Here is a 16,064-nt window from a genome sequence, read left to right as displayed (position 1 = left end):
AGGGCTTCCTTTTATAAATTACGGCATTATCATTAACCCAATACAAACATTTAACATGTTCTCCTCAGGTGCAGCCTGAGCTGCTAGGCTACTCCTGCACTCAGTGTCTTCATTTATAAATCAGCATCTTCAGTTCCATGTTTCTTTGTTTAAACATTGGATAATTATTTCTTGTTTCCAGACATAATGAACACCGGCAAGATTGTATTTATAGAATAACAGAATGGTGACAGTAGAGATGGTGGTCAGTCAGCACTTTGGGACCCTGAAAACAGCACAGCTTGTTTCACCTCACCCTCTTCTTCCCACATCAACTCCTGGCCCCTTCAGCCCACAATGTCTCTGGACATGGTGCCAAGTTAAACAAATCTCCTCCACTTGCATGTGATCCTTATCCCTCCATATCCCGATGCCTGCCCAAAAGCTTCTTAAATGTCAATCGTATCTGCATCCACCACTACCCTTGGTAGTGCGTCCCAGGCACCCACCACATTCTGTGCAAAAAACGTGCCCCTCACATCTCCTTTAAACTTTTCTCCGACCTTAAAGCTATGCCCTTTAGTCGTTGACATTTCCCTCCTGGAGAAAATAAGTTTAGACTGTCTTCCCCATCTATCCCTCCCATAATTCTTCTATAGTGGTCTTCCCTCAACCTCAGACATTTCAGAGAAAACAATCTAACTTTATCCAATCTCTAATATCTAATAATCTCAAATACAGGCTGTAAACCTCTTCTGCACCCTCACCAAAGCCTCCACATCCTTCCTGTAATGGGGTGACCAGAATTGTTCACAATAATTACTGAATAAATGTTGCAAACATTTATTGCAATTCTTACACCGTTTTCATTCCATGGTTTTCCACCTTGTTCACATCTATGAAGAAGAGGCATCTTTAAGAAAAGCCGAAGACAAGACACAAAAAGCTGGAGTAACTCAGTGGGACAGAACCACTTGGCAGTTTATAGCAACCACACTGGCTTAATCAGAAAAAGGTTTACTTAAAGATGATGGGTTTTCAACCTTGTACGTTACCTCTGCTTCTCAATCCACAGATGCTGACTGACCTGCTGATGTTTTGTGTGAATGAGTGAATTTTTACAACAATACAGCAACGATGACAGTAACTTCGTCAGGCACCAGTCTGTTCACAAACTTACTGAGTTACATTTCACAAGTTGCCATTGTGGTATCCGAACCCTAAACCTCTGGGTTACCATAAACAATACATAACTTAATCCTAGATTATGATTTCAACAAATGTTAATTATTGGCAATTCATTTTTCAATTCCTAACTGATACTCCCAATTACTTTAAATCAACGCGGCTGCCTTAAATTTGAGTCTGAAGGGTCCCAATCCGAAACATCACCCATCTTTTTTATCCAAACATGCTGCATGACCCACTGAATTACTCCAACACTTTGTGTCTATCTTTGATATAAACCAGCACTTGCAGTTCTTTGTTTTTGCCCTACATTTGATATATCTTTGATATGTCATATGAGCATATGATAACCATATAACAATTACAGCACGGAAACAGGCCATCTCGGCCCCACAAGTCCGTGCCGAACAACTTTTTTTCCCTTAGTCCCACCTGCCTGCACTCATACCATAACCCTCCATTCCCTTCTCATCCATATGCCTATCCAATTTACTTTTAAATGATACCAACGAAGCTGCCTCCACCACTTCCACTGGAAGCTCATTCCACACCGCTACCACTCTCTGAGTAAAGAAGTTCCCCCTCATGTTACCCCTAAACGTCTGTCCCTTAATTCTGAAGTCATGTCCTCTTGTTTGAATCTTCCCTATTCTCAAAGGGAAAAGCTTGTCCACATCAACTCTGTCTATCCCTCTCATCATTTTAAAGACCTCTATCAAGTCCCCCCTTAACCTTCTGCGCTCCAGAGAATAAAGATCTAACTTATTCAACCTATCTCTGTAACTTAGTTGTTGAACCCCAGGCAACATTCTAGTAAATCTCCTCTGTACTCTCTCATTTTGTTGACATCCTTCCTATAATTGGGCAACCAACATTGTACACCATACTCCAGATTTGGTCTCACCAATGCCTTGTACAATTTTAACATTACATCCCAGCTTCTATACTCAATGCTCTGATTTATAAAGGCTAGCATACCAAAAGCTTTCTTTACCACCCTATCTATATGAGATTCCACCTTCAAGGAACTATGCACGGTTATTCCCAGATCCCTCTGTTCAACTGCATTCTTCAATTCCCTACCATTTACCATGTACGTCCTATTTTGATTTGTCCTGCCAAGGTGTAGCTCCTCACATTTATCAGCATTAAACTCCATCTGCCATCTTTCAGCCCATTTTTCCAAATGGCCTAAATCACACTGTAGACTTTGGAAATCCTCTTCATTATCCACAACACCCCCTATCTTGGTATCATCTGCATACTTACTAATCCAATTTACCACACCTTCATCCAGATCATTGATGTACATGACAAACAACAAAGGACCCAACACAGATCCCTGAGGCACCCCACTAGTCACCTGCCTCCAACCCGAACAAACAGCCATCCACCATTACCCTCTGGCTTCTCTCATTCAGCCACTGTTGAATCCATCTTGCTATTCCTGCATTTATACCCAACAGTTGAACCTTCTTAACCAACCTTCCATGAGGAACCTTGTCAAAGGCCTTGCTAAAGTCCATATAGACAACATCCACTGCTTTACCCTCGTCAATTTCCCTAGTAACCTCTTCAAAAAATTCAAGAAGATTAGTCAAACATGACCTTCCAGGCACAAATCCATGTTGACTGTTCCTAATCAGACCCTGTTTATCCAGATGCTTATATATATTATCTCTGAGTATCTTATAGTGCTTGGTGGTGAAGTATATTTCAAATGCAGAACACAAAGTACCAGAGTAACTCAGTGGGTCAGGCAGCATCTCTGGAACAAATGCATAGGCCGCCAAGTTTTAGGTCAGGACCCTTCTTCAAGTCTCATCTCCTTTCCATGTTCTCCAGATAATTTGCCTGACCTGCTGAGTTCTTCCAGCACTTGTGTTCAATTGAAGATTCCTGCATCTGCAGTTCCTTGTGCTAACATTTCATTACAGAAGGATCCTGCTCAGTAGGGCAAGTGGGCTGAAGAATGCCCAATGAGGTTCGATGCATTTAAGAGCGAGGTGTTATCTTTTTGAGAAGTCAAACCAGTGCAGGACCTTTACAGTGAATGGTAGGGTCCTGGGAGTGTTGTAAAATAGAGACATCTAAATGTATACAGTTCCCAGAAAGTAGTGTCACAGGTAGATAGAATAGTAAAGGTGACTTTTGGCACATTGGCCTGCATTGGCCAGGGTATTAAGTTTAGAAGTTGGAATGTTATGTTACCATTGTTCAAGACATTGGTGAGCTGCATTAGGAGTATTTTGTTCTGTTTCGATCAACCCTGCTATAGGATAAGCTGGAAAGAGTGCAGGAATGATTTACGAGGATGTTACCAGGAGTTGAGGACCTGAGCTATAGAGAGAGATGCAAGCTAGAACTATTCCTTGGAGCTCGAGAGGCCGAGGCGTGATCTTACATAGGTGTATAAAATAACATGTTGTGCAAGACATTGGTGAGGTCACAATTAGAGTATTGCGTTCAGTTTTGGTCACCTTTATAGGAAATATGTTGTTAAGCTGGAAAGGTACAGGGAAGATTTATGAGGATGCTGCAGGACTCAAGGGCCTACGCTATAGAGGGAAGTTGAGCAGGCTAGGACTTTATTCCTTGTAGTGCAGGGTGTGGGTGAGGTGGGTGGGGGTGAGGGGTGGGTGTGAGGTGAGGGGTGAGGGTGAGGGTGAAGTGGGTGTGTGGGTGGGGGGTGAGTGTGGGTGGGGGGCGAGGGTGAGGTGGGTGGGGTGTGGGGTGAGGGTGAGTGGGGGTGTGAGGTGGGGGTTGGGGGGTGAGAGTGGGGGGGGGTGAGGTGGGTGTGGGTGTGGGTGGGTGAGGGTGAGGTGGTTGTGGGGTGGGGCGGGGCGAGGGTGAGGTGGGTGTGGGTGTGGGTGGGTGAGGGTGAGGTGGTTGGGGTGAGGGGCGAGGGTGAGGTGGGTGAGGGTGTGGGGTCGCCAGGGGCAGGTCCGCGCGGCCTCACCTCGCCTCGCGACCCAGCGACCGTTGCCCGTTCCCCGTTGACCGTTGCCCACCCGCGCTCGCTCGCGCTTCCTCACCTGACGTCGCCGCCACCAGCCGGCCTGTCCTCCGCTCCCCGCATGCGCAGCTCCAGCAGGAAGAGCGCACGGACGGCAAGCCGCGGCGTCCGTTTCGCGAACCGTCAGAGTCGGCGGCCTGAAAGGCTTGTTATTGTTGCTGTTTATTGTGTGTTTTAATTCATTTTATCTCTCTGTTGCCGCTCTCCCGCCCTCCCCCCCCAACGTTTATTTGAAATACAAGCAGAGGAGATGGAAGACGACGCGCCTGTTATTTATGGGCTTGAATTCCAGGTAGGCAGAGGTTTGGGGGTGGGGGTTGGACGACACCCAAGTGAAGGTGGATCCTGGTCGGTGAGGCCGGAGCCAGCAGTTTGGGGTGAATGTGCCCCGTAATAAGCTGCTGTGCCTCTCTCATTGCCACATAGTGACCACCGCGCTTCGTTGGCTGTAAAACCCATCTTTAGACAAGGACGCGATGCAAAGTCTTTAATAACAACTCGTCTAATAACAACCAAGTGATGCAAATGCACTGCAATATAAGTTGCTGTCACTCCATAGGACACCGAGCCGAAGCTTCAGTCCGAAGAAGGGTCTCGACCCAAAACGTCACCTATTCCTTTTTTTCCAGAAATGCTGCCTGACCCGCTGAGTTACTCCAGCATTTTGTGTCTTATCTTCGGTGTAAACCAGCATCTGCAGTTCCTTACGACACGAAACTCTGACTGTTTCGTTGAGCCGATATACAGATCCCAGAGCAAGAGTGTTATGCCCCGTTTGTATGCTGGTTTGTACCAAAGATAGACACACAACGCTGGAGTAACTCAGGGTGTCAGGTAGCATATCTGGAGAACATAGATAGGTGACAGGGTACACAAAAATGCTGGGGAAACTCAGCGGGTGCAGCAGCATCTATGGAGCGAAGGAAATAGGTGACGTTTCGGGCCGAAACCCTTCTTCAGACATTTCGGGCCGCCAACCTTCGTCAGACAAATTGTAAGGAGGAGGGGGAGGGACTAGAAGCAAGAAAAGACCAGGACAAATCAGGGCCGGGAACAGATGACATCAGGCAGGGTGGTTCATCTATGGTTCATAGGCCGATTGTTGGCTCGGGATGGCGTGATCTATGAGAAGTCGCTAAACCAATTGTACAGTTTGCAACGATGTATCCCTCTTGTTTTGGGGAGTGTGGGAAATAGCGGGAGAAATAAATCCACATTGGGGGAAGGGGCGTGCACAGGGAAGAGGGGGTGAGTGGTGGTTACTTGAAATTGGAGAATACAATGTTCATACCATTGGGTTGTAATTTAAAGTAACAAGCGGAATTTGAGGTGCTGGTCCTCCAGTTTGTGTATGGCCTCACTCTAGCAATGGAGGAGGCCCAGGACAGAAAGGGTGGCATGGGAATGGAAAGTTGCGTTAAAATGGGAACACAGGGACGTCCAGTTGGCTTTTCTATGCTTGGTCTCGCTAATGTCAAGAAGGCCGCACCGGCAGCACGGAATGCAGTCAATGAGGCTTCAAGAAGTGCATATTTCTGGAAGGACAGCTGGGATCCCTGGGTGGAGATAATGGAGAAGGTGCAGGAAAGTTGAATTGAATCTAACCTCTAAAAGGTATTGATCATCTGTGATGAAGACGCAAGAAAGATTTTAAAAAGCAAAAACACAAACAAGTTAATCCAAGAGTAGAAACATTAAAGAGCGAGATAAGTGTTAGATGTAAAAGGAAAGATGGCTCGGGCTCGGGCTCAGGCACAACTTAAGCCCAAACTCGGTCAACCATTTCTTCTTGTGTAGAAAGGAGCTGCAGATGTTGTTTTTTACCGAAGATAAGTGCTGGAGAAGGGATTCCTGAAACGTCAAATCCTTTTTCTCTGGAGATACTGCCTGAGCCGCCGCGATATTCCAACACTTTGTGTTTATCAACCGTTTCTTCTTGCTGCATTCAGCAAGGTCTTTCATAAGGTTGCAGATGGTAGACTGCTCTGGAAGGTTAGATTACAGGATGTCCGAGGAGATGGACTGGATACCGAATTGACTTGATAATAGGAAGCAGAGGGTGGTAGTGGAAGGTCGTTGACTATGGTATGCCTCAGGGATTCATGCTGAACCCTTTGCTGTTTGTCATCAATATCAACGATTTTGAAGGAATTTGTCAAGAAGTTCATTGTGCTTGCACAGATAGATGAATGGTGAAGAAAGCTTTTGGCACGTTAGCATTATCAGTCAAGGAATTGAGTACAGGTGCACAACCTTTTATCCGAAAGCCTTGGGACCAGACACTTATCGGATTTCGGACATTTTCGGATTTCCGAATGGAAGATTTTTAGCGTAGATTAGGTAGGTAGCGCAGGCGGCTTGAAAAGTCTGGAGCGGCTGCCTCCTCCCCGGAGACCGGGGAATCATTGTAAATCATTGCATAAATGTTAGTCAGTTAGTTTGGAGGGATTTTATGTGGTGGTGGTGGGGTGAAGGGGGAAACTTTAATTCTTAGTCCCAACATCGCGGAGCTGGGGGCTCCGTCCGGCCGCGGGTGGCGCCGGTTGGAGCTCCGACCCCGGCAACTCTACCCCTGGCTGCGAGGCGCTCCAAATCCAGCGCCGCCCGCAGTCCCAGCTCCGCGAATGTTGGGAGTCGGCGGCCACAGCGTTCCGGAGTTTACCGCACGGCGACCCCACCGTAAGGCATTGCCCGCTCCCCCCTCGCTGGTATCCCCAGTGCTGCGACGCCGCCGACTCCCAACATTCGCGGAGCTGGGGCTGCGGGCGTCCGGCCGTGGGTGGCGGTGGATTTGGAGCACCTCACAGCCAGGGGTAGAGTTGCCGGGGTCGGAGCTACAACCGGCGCCGCCCGCGGCCAGACACCCGAAGCCCCAGCTGGGAGTTGGCGGCCACAGCGCTGCGGAGCTTACTGCACGGTGACCCGGTAAGGCATTGCCCGCTCCCCGCCTCTCCGACCAGGTAGGGGACTAAGAATTAAAGTTTACCCCCTCACCTCACCCCCTTCACATAAAAGCCCTCCAAACTAACTGACTAACATTTAAGCGATGATTTACAGATGTTTAAGTGTTTCCCCGGTCTCCGGGGAGGAGGCAGCCGTTACAGTAGTACAGACCTGGGTTGACCGTGGGTCGTTTCGGGTCAAGTTTGGCGCCAAATGCGAGCTTTGGTGTGCAGACGACATCCTGGAAAAAATGGCCAGTTTTCGGAGTTTTCGTTTTCCAGAACTCCGGATAAAAGGTTGTGCACCTGTATAGAAGTTGGGATATTATGTTACAGTTGTACAAGAGTATTGTGTTCAGTTTTTGTCACTGGTGCTATTGGAAATTACATAGATGTTGTTAAGCTATAAAATATGTAGAGAAGATTTACGAGTATATTGCAAGACCTGAGAACCTGAGTTACAGGGAAAGGTTGGACAGGCTCATCTTGGTCAAGTGATTTATTTACTTAAAGTGCAATTAGCTTTTCAAGTAAATGAAAAGCATAAAAACTCCTCATGATGGAAATCTGAAACAAAAACCAAAAATGCTGGGAACACACGGCAAGTCAGACACCATGTAGGGAAAGAGAATCGGTTTCAATTTGAAGACTCGTTGTCAGGTTTTTTTAGTAATTTCTCTTTACCAGTTTTTAGCAAGTCCAGCATCTCAGCTACATTCAAGATTCAAGATTCGAGGGTTTATTGTCATTACAGCCGTATACACAGTGTACAGTACAATGAGATAGCGTTTCCCTAGAACCTCGGTACTGCATAGAACACAATTGGACAACAAAACCTAAAGTGCAACAAAGTAAATAGAAAATGTACAAAACTGCAACGCAGGACAGTAGACAACAGTGAACCAAGTGTGCCATCTTAATTTGCTGAGACTAAAATATTTTCTTCTTTGGGGGAAAAACTGATGCCAAGGAGTAATCTGTACTTTAGCCAGGAGCTGACTTATGCTTTGGACCATGAGCTCTCTTACTATTGTTTTCTAATTAAGATTACCATTTTAACCGTGTTTGCTTGTTCTGCCTTTGTGTATTCACCAGTCCATGATCAGTAAAGAAATGTCATGTTGCTCAAAGATTGGTTCTCTGATGTAATTGGATTTTTATCAGAACATACTGGGTTTATTGCCATTTTGAAGAGCTGGTGAATGAATGTCAACAATCAGAGCATTAGCTTCTCCAAATTCTTTTGGGGATGACTCCAGACTTAGTGAAGCCAAGGTTGCTACTTTTCTGTGGATTTTAAATGTCTTGTAGTTGACTACACTTGCAGAGGTGCAGAGAAAACAGATAGTAATAGAGGAGATTAAGTTAGTTTAAAGATACAGCGCGGAAACAGGCCCACCGGGTCCACGCTGACCAACAATCCCCACACACTTACACTATCCTACGCACACTACGGACAATTTACAATTTGACCAAGCCAATTAACCTACAAATCTGTATGTCTTTGAAGTGTGGGAGGGAACCTGAACTCCCAGGGAAAACCCACGCAGGTCATGGGGAGAACGTACAAAATCCATACAGACAAGCACCCGTAGTTAGGATTGGACCCAGGTAACTAGCGCTGTAAGACAGTAACTCTCTACCGCTGTGCCACCATGCCGCCCAGTTGAGACGAGTTGATAAGAGACATACAGCCAAATGTCCCTTAATGAGATTAAATGTATTTATAGGTGTAGAAATGTTTGACAACTGGTATGTGAAGATACAGTGTACCATTTGAAATCAAAGTGAACTGACTACAAAATTATAACCCTACTTGTTCTGAATCAAGCCACTATGACAGGCTGAACAATTGTGCCAAATAAGTCCATAAGTCCTGATATATGCTAGCCAATGTTTCTGCTTAAATAATCCCCACCACAAGGTACTAATGCCCATTCTTTTGACTGCATTTTGACAGACTTTCTCCTGCTTTGTTTGGCTCCCACATAACCACGGATCCTTTAAAACTGATGGGAAATTTTGATGATCTACAAGTAATTTCAGATTCTAAAAGGCACATTTGAGTCAGTCTGAAGAAGGCTCTCGACCCGAAACGTTGCCTATTCCTTTGCTCCATAGATGCTGCCTCACCCGCTGAGTATCTCCAGCTTTTATGTCTACCTTTGAATTACAGACCGATTCTTATAAAATAGATTAAGCTGTACACAGATGGCTCCATCAGAATATCCCAGTTGAAATTACAATAATACATTTTCTTTAAATGTATTGTGCATATTTTGCAGCTCTTTCGAAGCAGTGTGGGCCCACAGCGCATAAATCAAATGGTCAATCATTTGTCTCCACAGATCCTACTTGACCTACTGACATTTTCCAGCAGTTTACTTTTTATGACAGATTCCAGCATCTGTAGTCGTTTATATCTCTAAGTCAAATGTATTCCTTGTTTCCATAAATCCTGCATTTTTCAGTAGTCCGGTTATGAACAGTTGTTTTGTGGTCACTTTTAATTCCGAATACTTACTTTCTTTCTTCTGGATTTGAACAGGCCGGCACAATGGTATAGCTGGTAGAGCTACTGCCTCATTGCCCCAGAGACCTGGGTTTCAGCCTGCCCTCGGGTGCTGTCTTTGTGAAGCTTGTATGCTCTCCCTGTGACTGCATGGGTTTCCTCCAGGTGCTCTAATTTTCTTCCTCCTCCCAAAAATGTGCGAGTTTGTAGTTTAATTGGCCCCTAGTGTATGGGGAGTGGATGAGGAAGTGGGATAACATGGAACTTGTTAGTTCGATGGTTGGCGTGAACTCAGTGGGCTGCACGGCCTGTTTCCATGATGTATCTCTCAACTAAACAAAACTAATTAGTGGAAGTTGTGATTGGTGACATTAAATCAAATATTGGCATAAAGCAGTGATGCACTAACAAAACCAAAAATACTGTTCTGTGTCATTTTTATTTTATAGGCTCGTGCTTTGGCACCACAGACAGCAGAAACAGATGCAATCAGATTTCTGGTTGGCACTCAATCGCTGAAGTATGATAATCAGGTAAATGTCATTGACACCTATGACATAAGTGCAGTATGTATGTTAAAGAATAATGACATAATGAGCAGTTATGATGTGAACATAATGGCAAGATTTATTCATAACATTTAACACTAAATATCCATAAAATTATAGTTTGTTTATAAAATACAGCTATATTATACAACTTTGTATTGTTTTCATTCATTGTGCACCTTTATGTTCAATTACCGCTGCCTGAGTTACTTAGTATTTTGTGCCGATCTTCGGTATAAACCAGCATCTGCAGTTCCTCCTATGCAATATTTACTTAATGTTCATTGTTTCTTTGGCACTTTTGCAACTGCACAGTTAAATTCGTTTTGCATATTTACACATGTAGGCACCGCCATGTTTTGGCGCCATTTCCAAACTCTGGTCCGCCCACCCGCTCTGTATACTGGAATAATTCCCGATCCAGGTAACCCACAGACTCCGGCAGGGCCTTCCTCCGTCGCCCGATTGGGCCCGCGAACCGACATCCCTCTCTTCGCCTGGCCACCTTTGTCAAAATGACATCAAAGTCTATTCCCAAACACTTCATGAGCGATAGGTTTGCCAGGTTATTACACAGGGCTCCGCCTCTTCAGTGTCCAGTGGCAGGGGAACACTATCTTGTGTGCTCGCCCCACAGAGCCTTTGCAAAAGCTGCACTGGGTGCATCACTCAGCTACTGGTCCTGCAATCTGACTAGCATTTGGTTCTGACAACTCATTGTAGTCGAGGGCCAGCAGATATTCATCAGATCACATTGAGTCATTCCCTGAGCTGTGATCTTCTAACAGTAGTGAATGTTTGTCCAGCCTTGGGTGCAGCTGGTGGAGCAGCTCAGAATGGACGTCAACAAAATACTAATGCAGTCCCTAAGATCTTCTTGGCAGACCTACTGTCCAGAAGTAGATGGATGACAGTCCCATCCATGCCAAACCATGTTGACAATAGTGTGCAGTGGACTGAGATTCCAGTTGTGTATTTAAGATTTGATGGGCAGGGCCCTTCTTATCAACAGCCAAGTATAATTTTGTATATTCAGGGTTCTAATGATGGGGCATTTAGCTAAATGACTTTGATTATAGTGTGAACATAATAGGCAGAATTATAAGGCATGACAGATGGATGGAATAAAAACTTGAAAATGATAAACCTGATCTCAACTCCATTCAAACAGATTTCAGTAGTGCTAGGTAATGGAGCAAGGGTTGGACAACTAATCTGTCATTGAGAAATGGGTAGATTTGGCTGCATAACTCAAATGTTGGCATTTTAGATTTAATTGTGTCGACTTTCCAGGGATTTAAAGAACTTAACAGCTGAAAGAAGGCAAGACTGATGAGATCTATCAGATCAGTGACTGTCACATTTCATATGGACCCAGGCTTTCCCTGGCACAAACTAAATTCAGAGACTCAGTATCATTGGTTTCCCCACTCCACAGCACATCCTGCCCTTCTCACCTTCTGAAACTTTTAGGATCTGTATTTTGAAAATGGTTTTCTTTCAGGATTAGTAAAAGGGGAAGGGGAGCCTAATGACCTGGTTTGGAGTAACATAAGCAGATGGACGGCTGTATTTGGGGAAAAGAGAACAAAGAAGCATCTGGATAAGCCTACATTGCTAAGCTTTCGTAAAATTCCTAAAGATTGACAAGTGGGCAACTTCTTTATTCAGATCGGGAAGATCCAAGATTTAATTTAAATAGGGAGGAGAGGGGCAGAGTAGATAGGATCTCGCTGGCTCCTGGGCAAATAAATGTTGTCACGGTGTGCAGTTTGGATTGCTGTTCAGGAGTCCCTGCTTAAAGTGACATTTGTGAATATTTCATGCGAAGGAAGTTCAAGTTCATTATTAAATGTCTTCTGTCAAACAGGCTCATTCACAAACTTTCATATGTAATAAAAAATAATTCGGCTTTGTGAACTGGATTCATTTCTTCAGGGGAAAAGGAATGAGTGAAACATTGATGAGAAATAAAATACAGAGAGACCCTCGAGGTTTTAGTTATGGCTATTAGCTTGATGTTGGCGAATATCTCTTCTATAAGGATTAATGAGGTGGGTGGGGGGTGTCAAAAGATTTCAGTAAATCTATTGAAAAAAAGAGAAATACATATTTTTAGCAGTTTCCTCCACAATTTTGTTTTCCGTCTAAAAATGTAATACCGTTGCAAGGAGAGTGCCATGTGATGCACTTAAATGTGAATACAGAGTTGTCTATCATTTATTAACAAGATCCTGAAATATGCAAAATTGCCTTTGGATTCCCATAAATTAAAAATAAGTAAGCTTACATAATTTATAAACTCATTCTTAGTTTCAAGATCGTTTTACTTTGAGAGTAAATTCTTAATCTGAAAGCGAAATTAAAAATGTGACTGAATGAGCAGGTTCCTTTAAAAGCACTGGGATCATAACATCCTTGCCACTGTCTAATGCTCCTTACATTTGAATTTTTATTCCATAGTCTTGCTCCTTGTAATATCTGTAAGCAGCTCCATTCCTATAACTCTCCAATTTATCCGTGCTGCTTTAGTTCTGGCCTTGCTCGTCCTGAATTTAATTACTTCACCTTTGCTGACTACTCTTTCTGTTGCCAAAGTCCGAAACCCTGGAATTCTCTCCTAAATCTTCATGTACCTCCAAATCTCTGTCCCTCTGTTTCAACATCTTTTTCTTTGTTTGATTTCTGTAAAGCCTAGGTAGTGGTCCAAGCTTTTTATTGCCTGGCCATGTGTCCTCTTTATGTGGCACGGTATTGATTTTTAACAATTTTAATTTTGCTCCCGTGCTGCATCTTGGAATATTTAGGATATAGAGAGAGAAAATATAAAGTTTCTGTAATTCAAGCTTTCCATCAGGAAATGTTTTAATGTATCATATCTAGTGCAATATTTTTTTCAACATGTTTAGCCATAAACTTGTTATACCAATACATTTAAAAATGTACGTATGTGAGTGTTGTTTGTCCCCGTTTGGTCCCGACCTGATTCGGGTGGATCGAGGGTGGGTAAGGAAAAGGGTTTTGAGGGTCGTTTACATACTGTTGTACAATGATGTCCTGACTATCACTGTCTGTTATCATTGTATGTAAGCAAATTGCTGTGAAATTCAAAAATTCAAATAAAAAGATTTAAATTAAATTTAAAATGTTAATAATCAACTAGACCAAGTGGGGACCGTACCCCCAAGGCAGTACTCCACCACTCACTCTTTTCCCCGAGCGCAACCCGTTCCACCAACTCAATATTCCACCACTCACCCATAGCCCCAACTGCGCAGGCGCGGCTCATTTCTCCTCATCCCCCAGCACTCCCTCCTCTTCACCCTTCCTCTTCTTTCCCCTCTTCTCCTCCCCTCCCTACTCTCTCCCTCACCTCTCCCTCTCCTTTCCCCTCCCCTCAGTCACTACCTACCTCCCTCCCTCCATAACCCCACTCTCCTCCCTATCCCATCCTCTCCCTCTATCTAAATAACATTAAACAACAATCCTCCCCTCATCCTCTCCCCCATTCCCTCCCTCTCCTTACAACAATGTAACAAATCCCTCATTGCACTGGGAGTCCTGTCTTTGTTAACATTGTAACTGAATTTTTTTGAAAGGAGCAATCTTTTATGTAAATTATATTTGGGATCCCATTATGGCATCATAACCTGCTAACCAAAGATCCTAGAGGAGCAAGATAGACCACTCCTCTGAAATCCAATGGACTGATGTGTAGTACGTGACGGAACGTCACGGCAGCCATTTTTTAATGCGACACTTGCGACACTTGCCACCCGCTGTGATCCAAAGCAAAGATTATAGAGCTCCGCTATAATCTTTGATCCAAAGCAAAGATCCTCGAGTATCTTGTAGCGGGAACAGCCCCCTTCTTTGTGTAGTTTCCCTTGCATTGTATTGTGCAGTTTCCCTTGTATTGCTTTAACACACACTGCACAAAATTAAATTTAACGTATATATATTTTATATATTTATATGAATGTGTGTCTGTGTGTGAGAGGCAAGTTAGAGATAATTAAGTTTATTCTCATGGATCAGAAGCAACTTTGATTTAAATAATCACTATTAATTTATTTGTCTTGTAAGATGATATACATAAACCATAAAGGCAATTATATATATAATTATATAGTAATAATATATATATGCATATATATATATATATATATATATATATATATATACATATATATATATATATACATACATATACATATATATATATACACATACATACGTATACACATACATATGCACACGTACAAATACACGCATACATATGGATACATTTATATGCATACATACACGCATATAAACATATATATACATACATATATACACACATATACATATACATGCATATATACACATACATACATATATACACATACATGCATATATATTTATACATATGATCATTTTCCAACGATCAATAGATTTACGATCAGTTCCTGTGGATTGGAGGATAGCTAATGCTATCCCACTTTTCAAGAAAGGAGCGAGAGAGAAAACGGGGAATTACGGACCAGTTAGCCTGACTTTGGTGGTGTGAAAGATGCTGGAGTCAATTATTAAAGATGTAATAATGGGGCATTTGGATAGCAGTAAAAGGATTAGTCCAAGTCAACATGGATTTATGATTTTACAATGCATTTAAGCCTCTCCCATTTGTATGAGATGCATTCCTGGAATATGTAGGAAGTTTATTGTAACCTAGTGCTACATGCCTGAACAATGGATGATATATCACTTAAATGCAATTGTTTTCAGTTGTGTGGAGAGACCTGTATATTGAAGATGCTTTTTGCCTCTAATATGTCAATTTACCTTAAATGTAGAAGAGCTTATTAAAATCTTCTTACAAAGACCATTAAGTATTTTCTTTCTATCCTCTTTTGGACCCAAGGCATAGCAGAGCTGCCAACTCTCACGAAGAGGTAAGGGAGGGAGAGATGGAAGGGAGGGAGATCGAGAGAAGAGAGGGAGAGAGAGAGAGAGAGAGAGATCGAGAGAAGAGAGGGAGCGAGAGATCGAGAGGAGTGGAGAGAGAGATCGAGAGAAGAGAAGGGGGAGGGAGAAGGGGAAAAGGGGGGACAGGGAGAAGGGGGAGAGGGAGAAGGGGGAGGGAGAAGGAAAAGGGGGGAGAGGGAGAAGGGGGACAGGGAAAGGGGGAAGAGGGAGAGTGGAACGATAGCACATTATAACGCGCAGCCGTCCCATTCCGACCAAAGATTATAGAGCAGAGCTCCTCTAGTATCTGATTGCGGCCGCAGCCACCGAACCCCCCGGCCCACCATTGCACCCAAAGATGATAGAGCAGTTGTGTAATATTTGATTGCACCCTTCTTCACGGCGGGCTTGTGATCTTTGCTTGTGATGCCTTGACAATTCGAGGGATATAATGGGTAACAGCCGCCCATTCTCGGACTTGAATCTGAGCTCGAAAAATCTCCTGGTCACTGGACCTGATGTGTCCCGCGGGCCATATTGTGGAGACCAATCCCTTACAAGAACAAAACCAAAAACGTACACAGGTGTTAAAATTGTCTTTATTATTGTGGTAAGTATAGGTCTATTAAAAATAAGTCTAATAATTTTCTAATGTACCGACAAACCCAGTTTCCCAATGGCCGTTGATGGTAGAACAGAAAATAACATTTTCACGACAGAATATCGACTGAAAATAATAAAAATATTTTCTCACCTTTCTTTTTTATTGGGGAACCTAAAGAGTGACAGGTCGGGTCGTTTAGATTTACGATTAGAATACTTGATAGCAGAGCAGTGAGATGAAATTTAGATAAGGACGCCATGACAGTGTGGGGGAAGCCAATAAAATGCCTCAAAAAATGGCGTCGACGATCACACACGTGATACTA

General features: G+C 43.5%; 2 protein-coding genes across 3 annotated transcripts in view; one reads left to right on the top strand and one right to left on the bottom strand.

The window, feature by feature from the left end:
* The window catches only part of trappc12 (trafficking protein particle complex subunit 12), an 82,006-nt gene extending 77,770 nt beyond the window's left edge, over positions 1 to 4,236 (bottom strand). Inside the window, 1 exon segment of the mRNA XM_055635255.1 lies at positions 4,127 to 4,236. The gene's annotated coding sequence lies outside the window, so the exon portion shown is untranslated.
* A 65-nt stretch (positions 4,237 to 4,301) lies between these two features.
* eipr1 (EARP complex and GARP complex interacting protein 1) overlaps positions 4,302 to 16,064 on the top strand; it is a 60,588-nt gene continuing 48,825 nt past the window's right edge. The window contains exons 1-2 of one of the 2 annotated variants that reach the window (XM_055635256.1): positions 4,302 to 4,475; positions 10,087 to 10,170. In XM_055635256.1, coding sequence (XP_055491231.1) covers positions 4,434 to 4,475; positions 10,087 to 10,170 — 126 coding nt within the window. In that variant the 5' untranslated portion in view covers positions 4,302 to 4,433. Of the gene's footprint in view, positions 4,476 to 9,780; positions 9,803 to 10,086; positions 10,171 to 16,064 lie in introns of those variants that run through there. The other variant, XM_055635257.1, reaches the window with a different exon arrangement.

The sequence above is a fragment of the Leucoraja erinacea genome, chromosome 5, assembly GCF_028641065.1.
Source record: "Leucoraja erinacea ecotype New England chromosome 5, Leri_hhj_1, whole genome shotgun sequence".
NCBI classification, from domain to species: domain Eukaryota; kingdom Metazoa; phylum Chordata; class Chondrichthyes; order Rajiformes; family Rajidae; genus Leucoraja; species Leucoraja erinaceus.
This window is presented reverse-complemented; position numbering and strand designations above follow the sequence as displayed.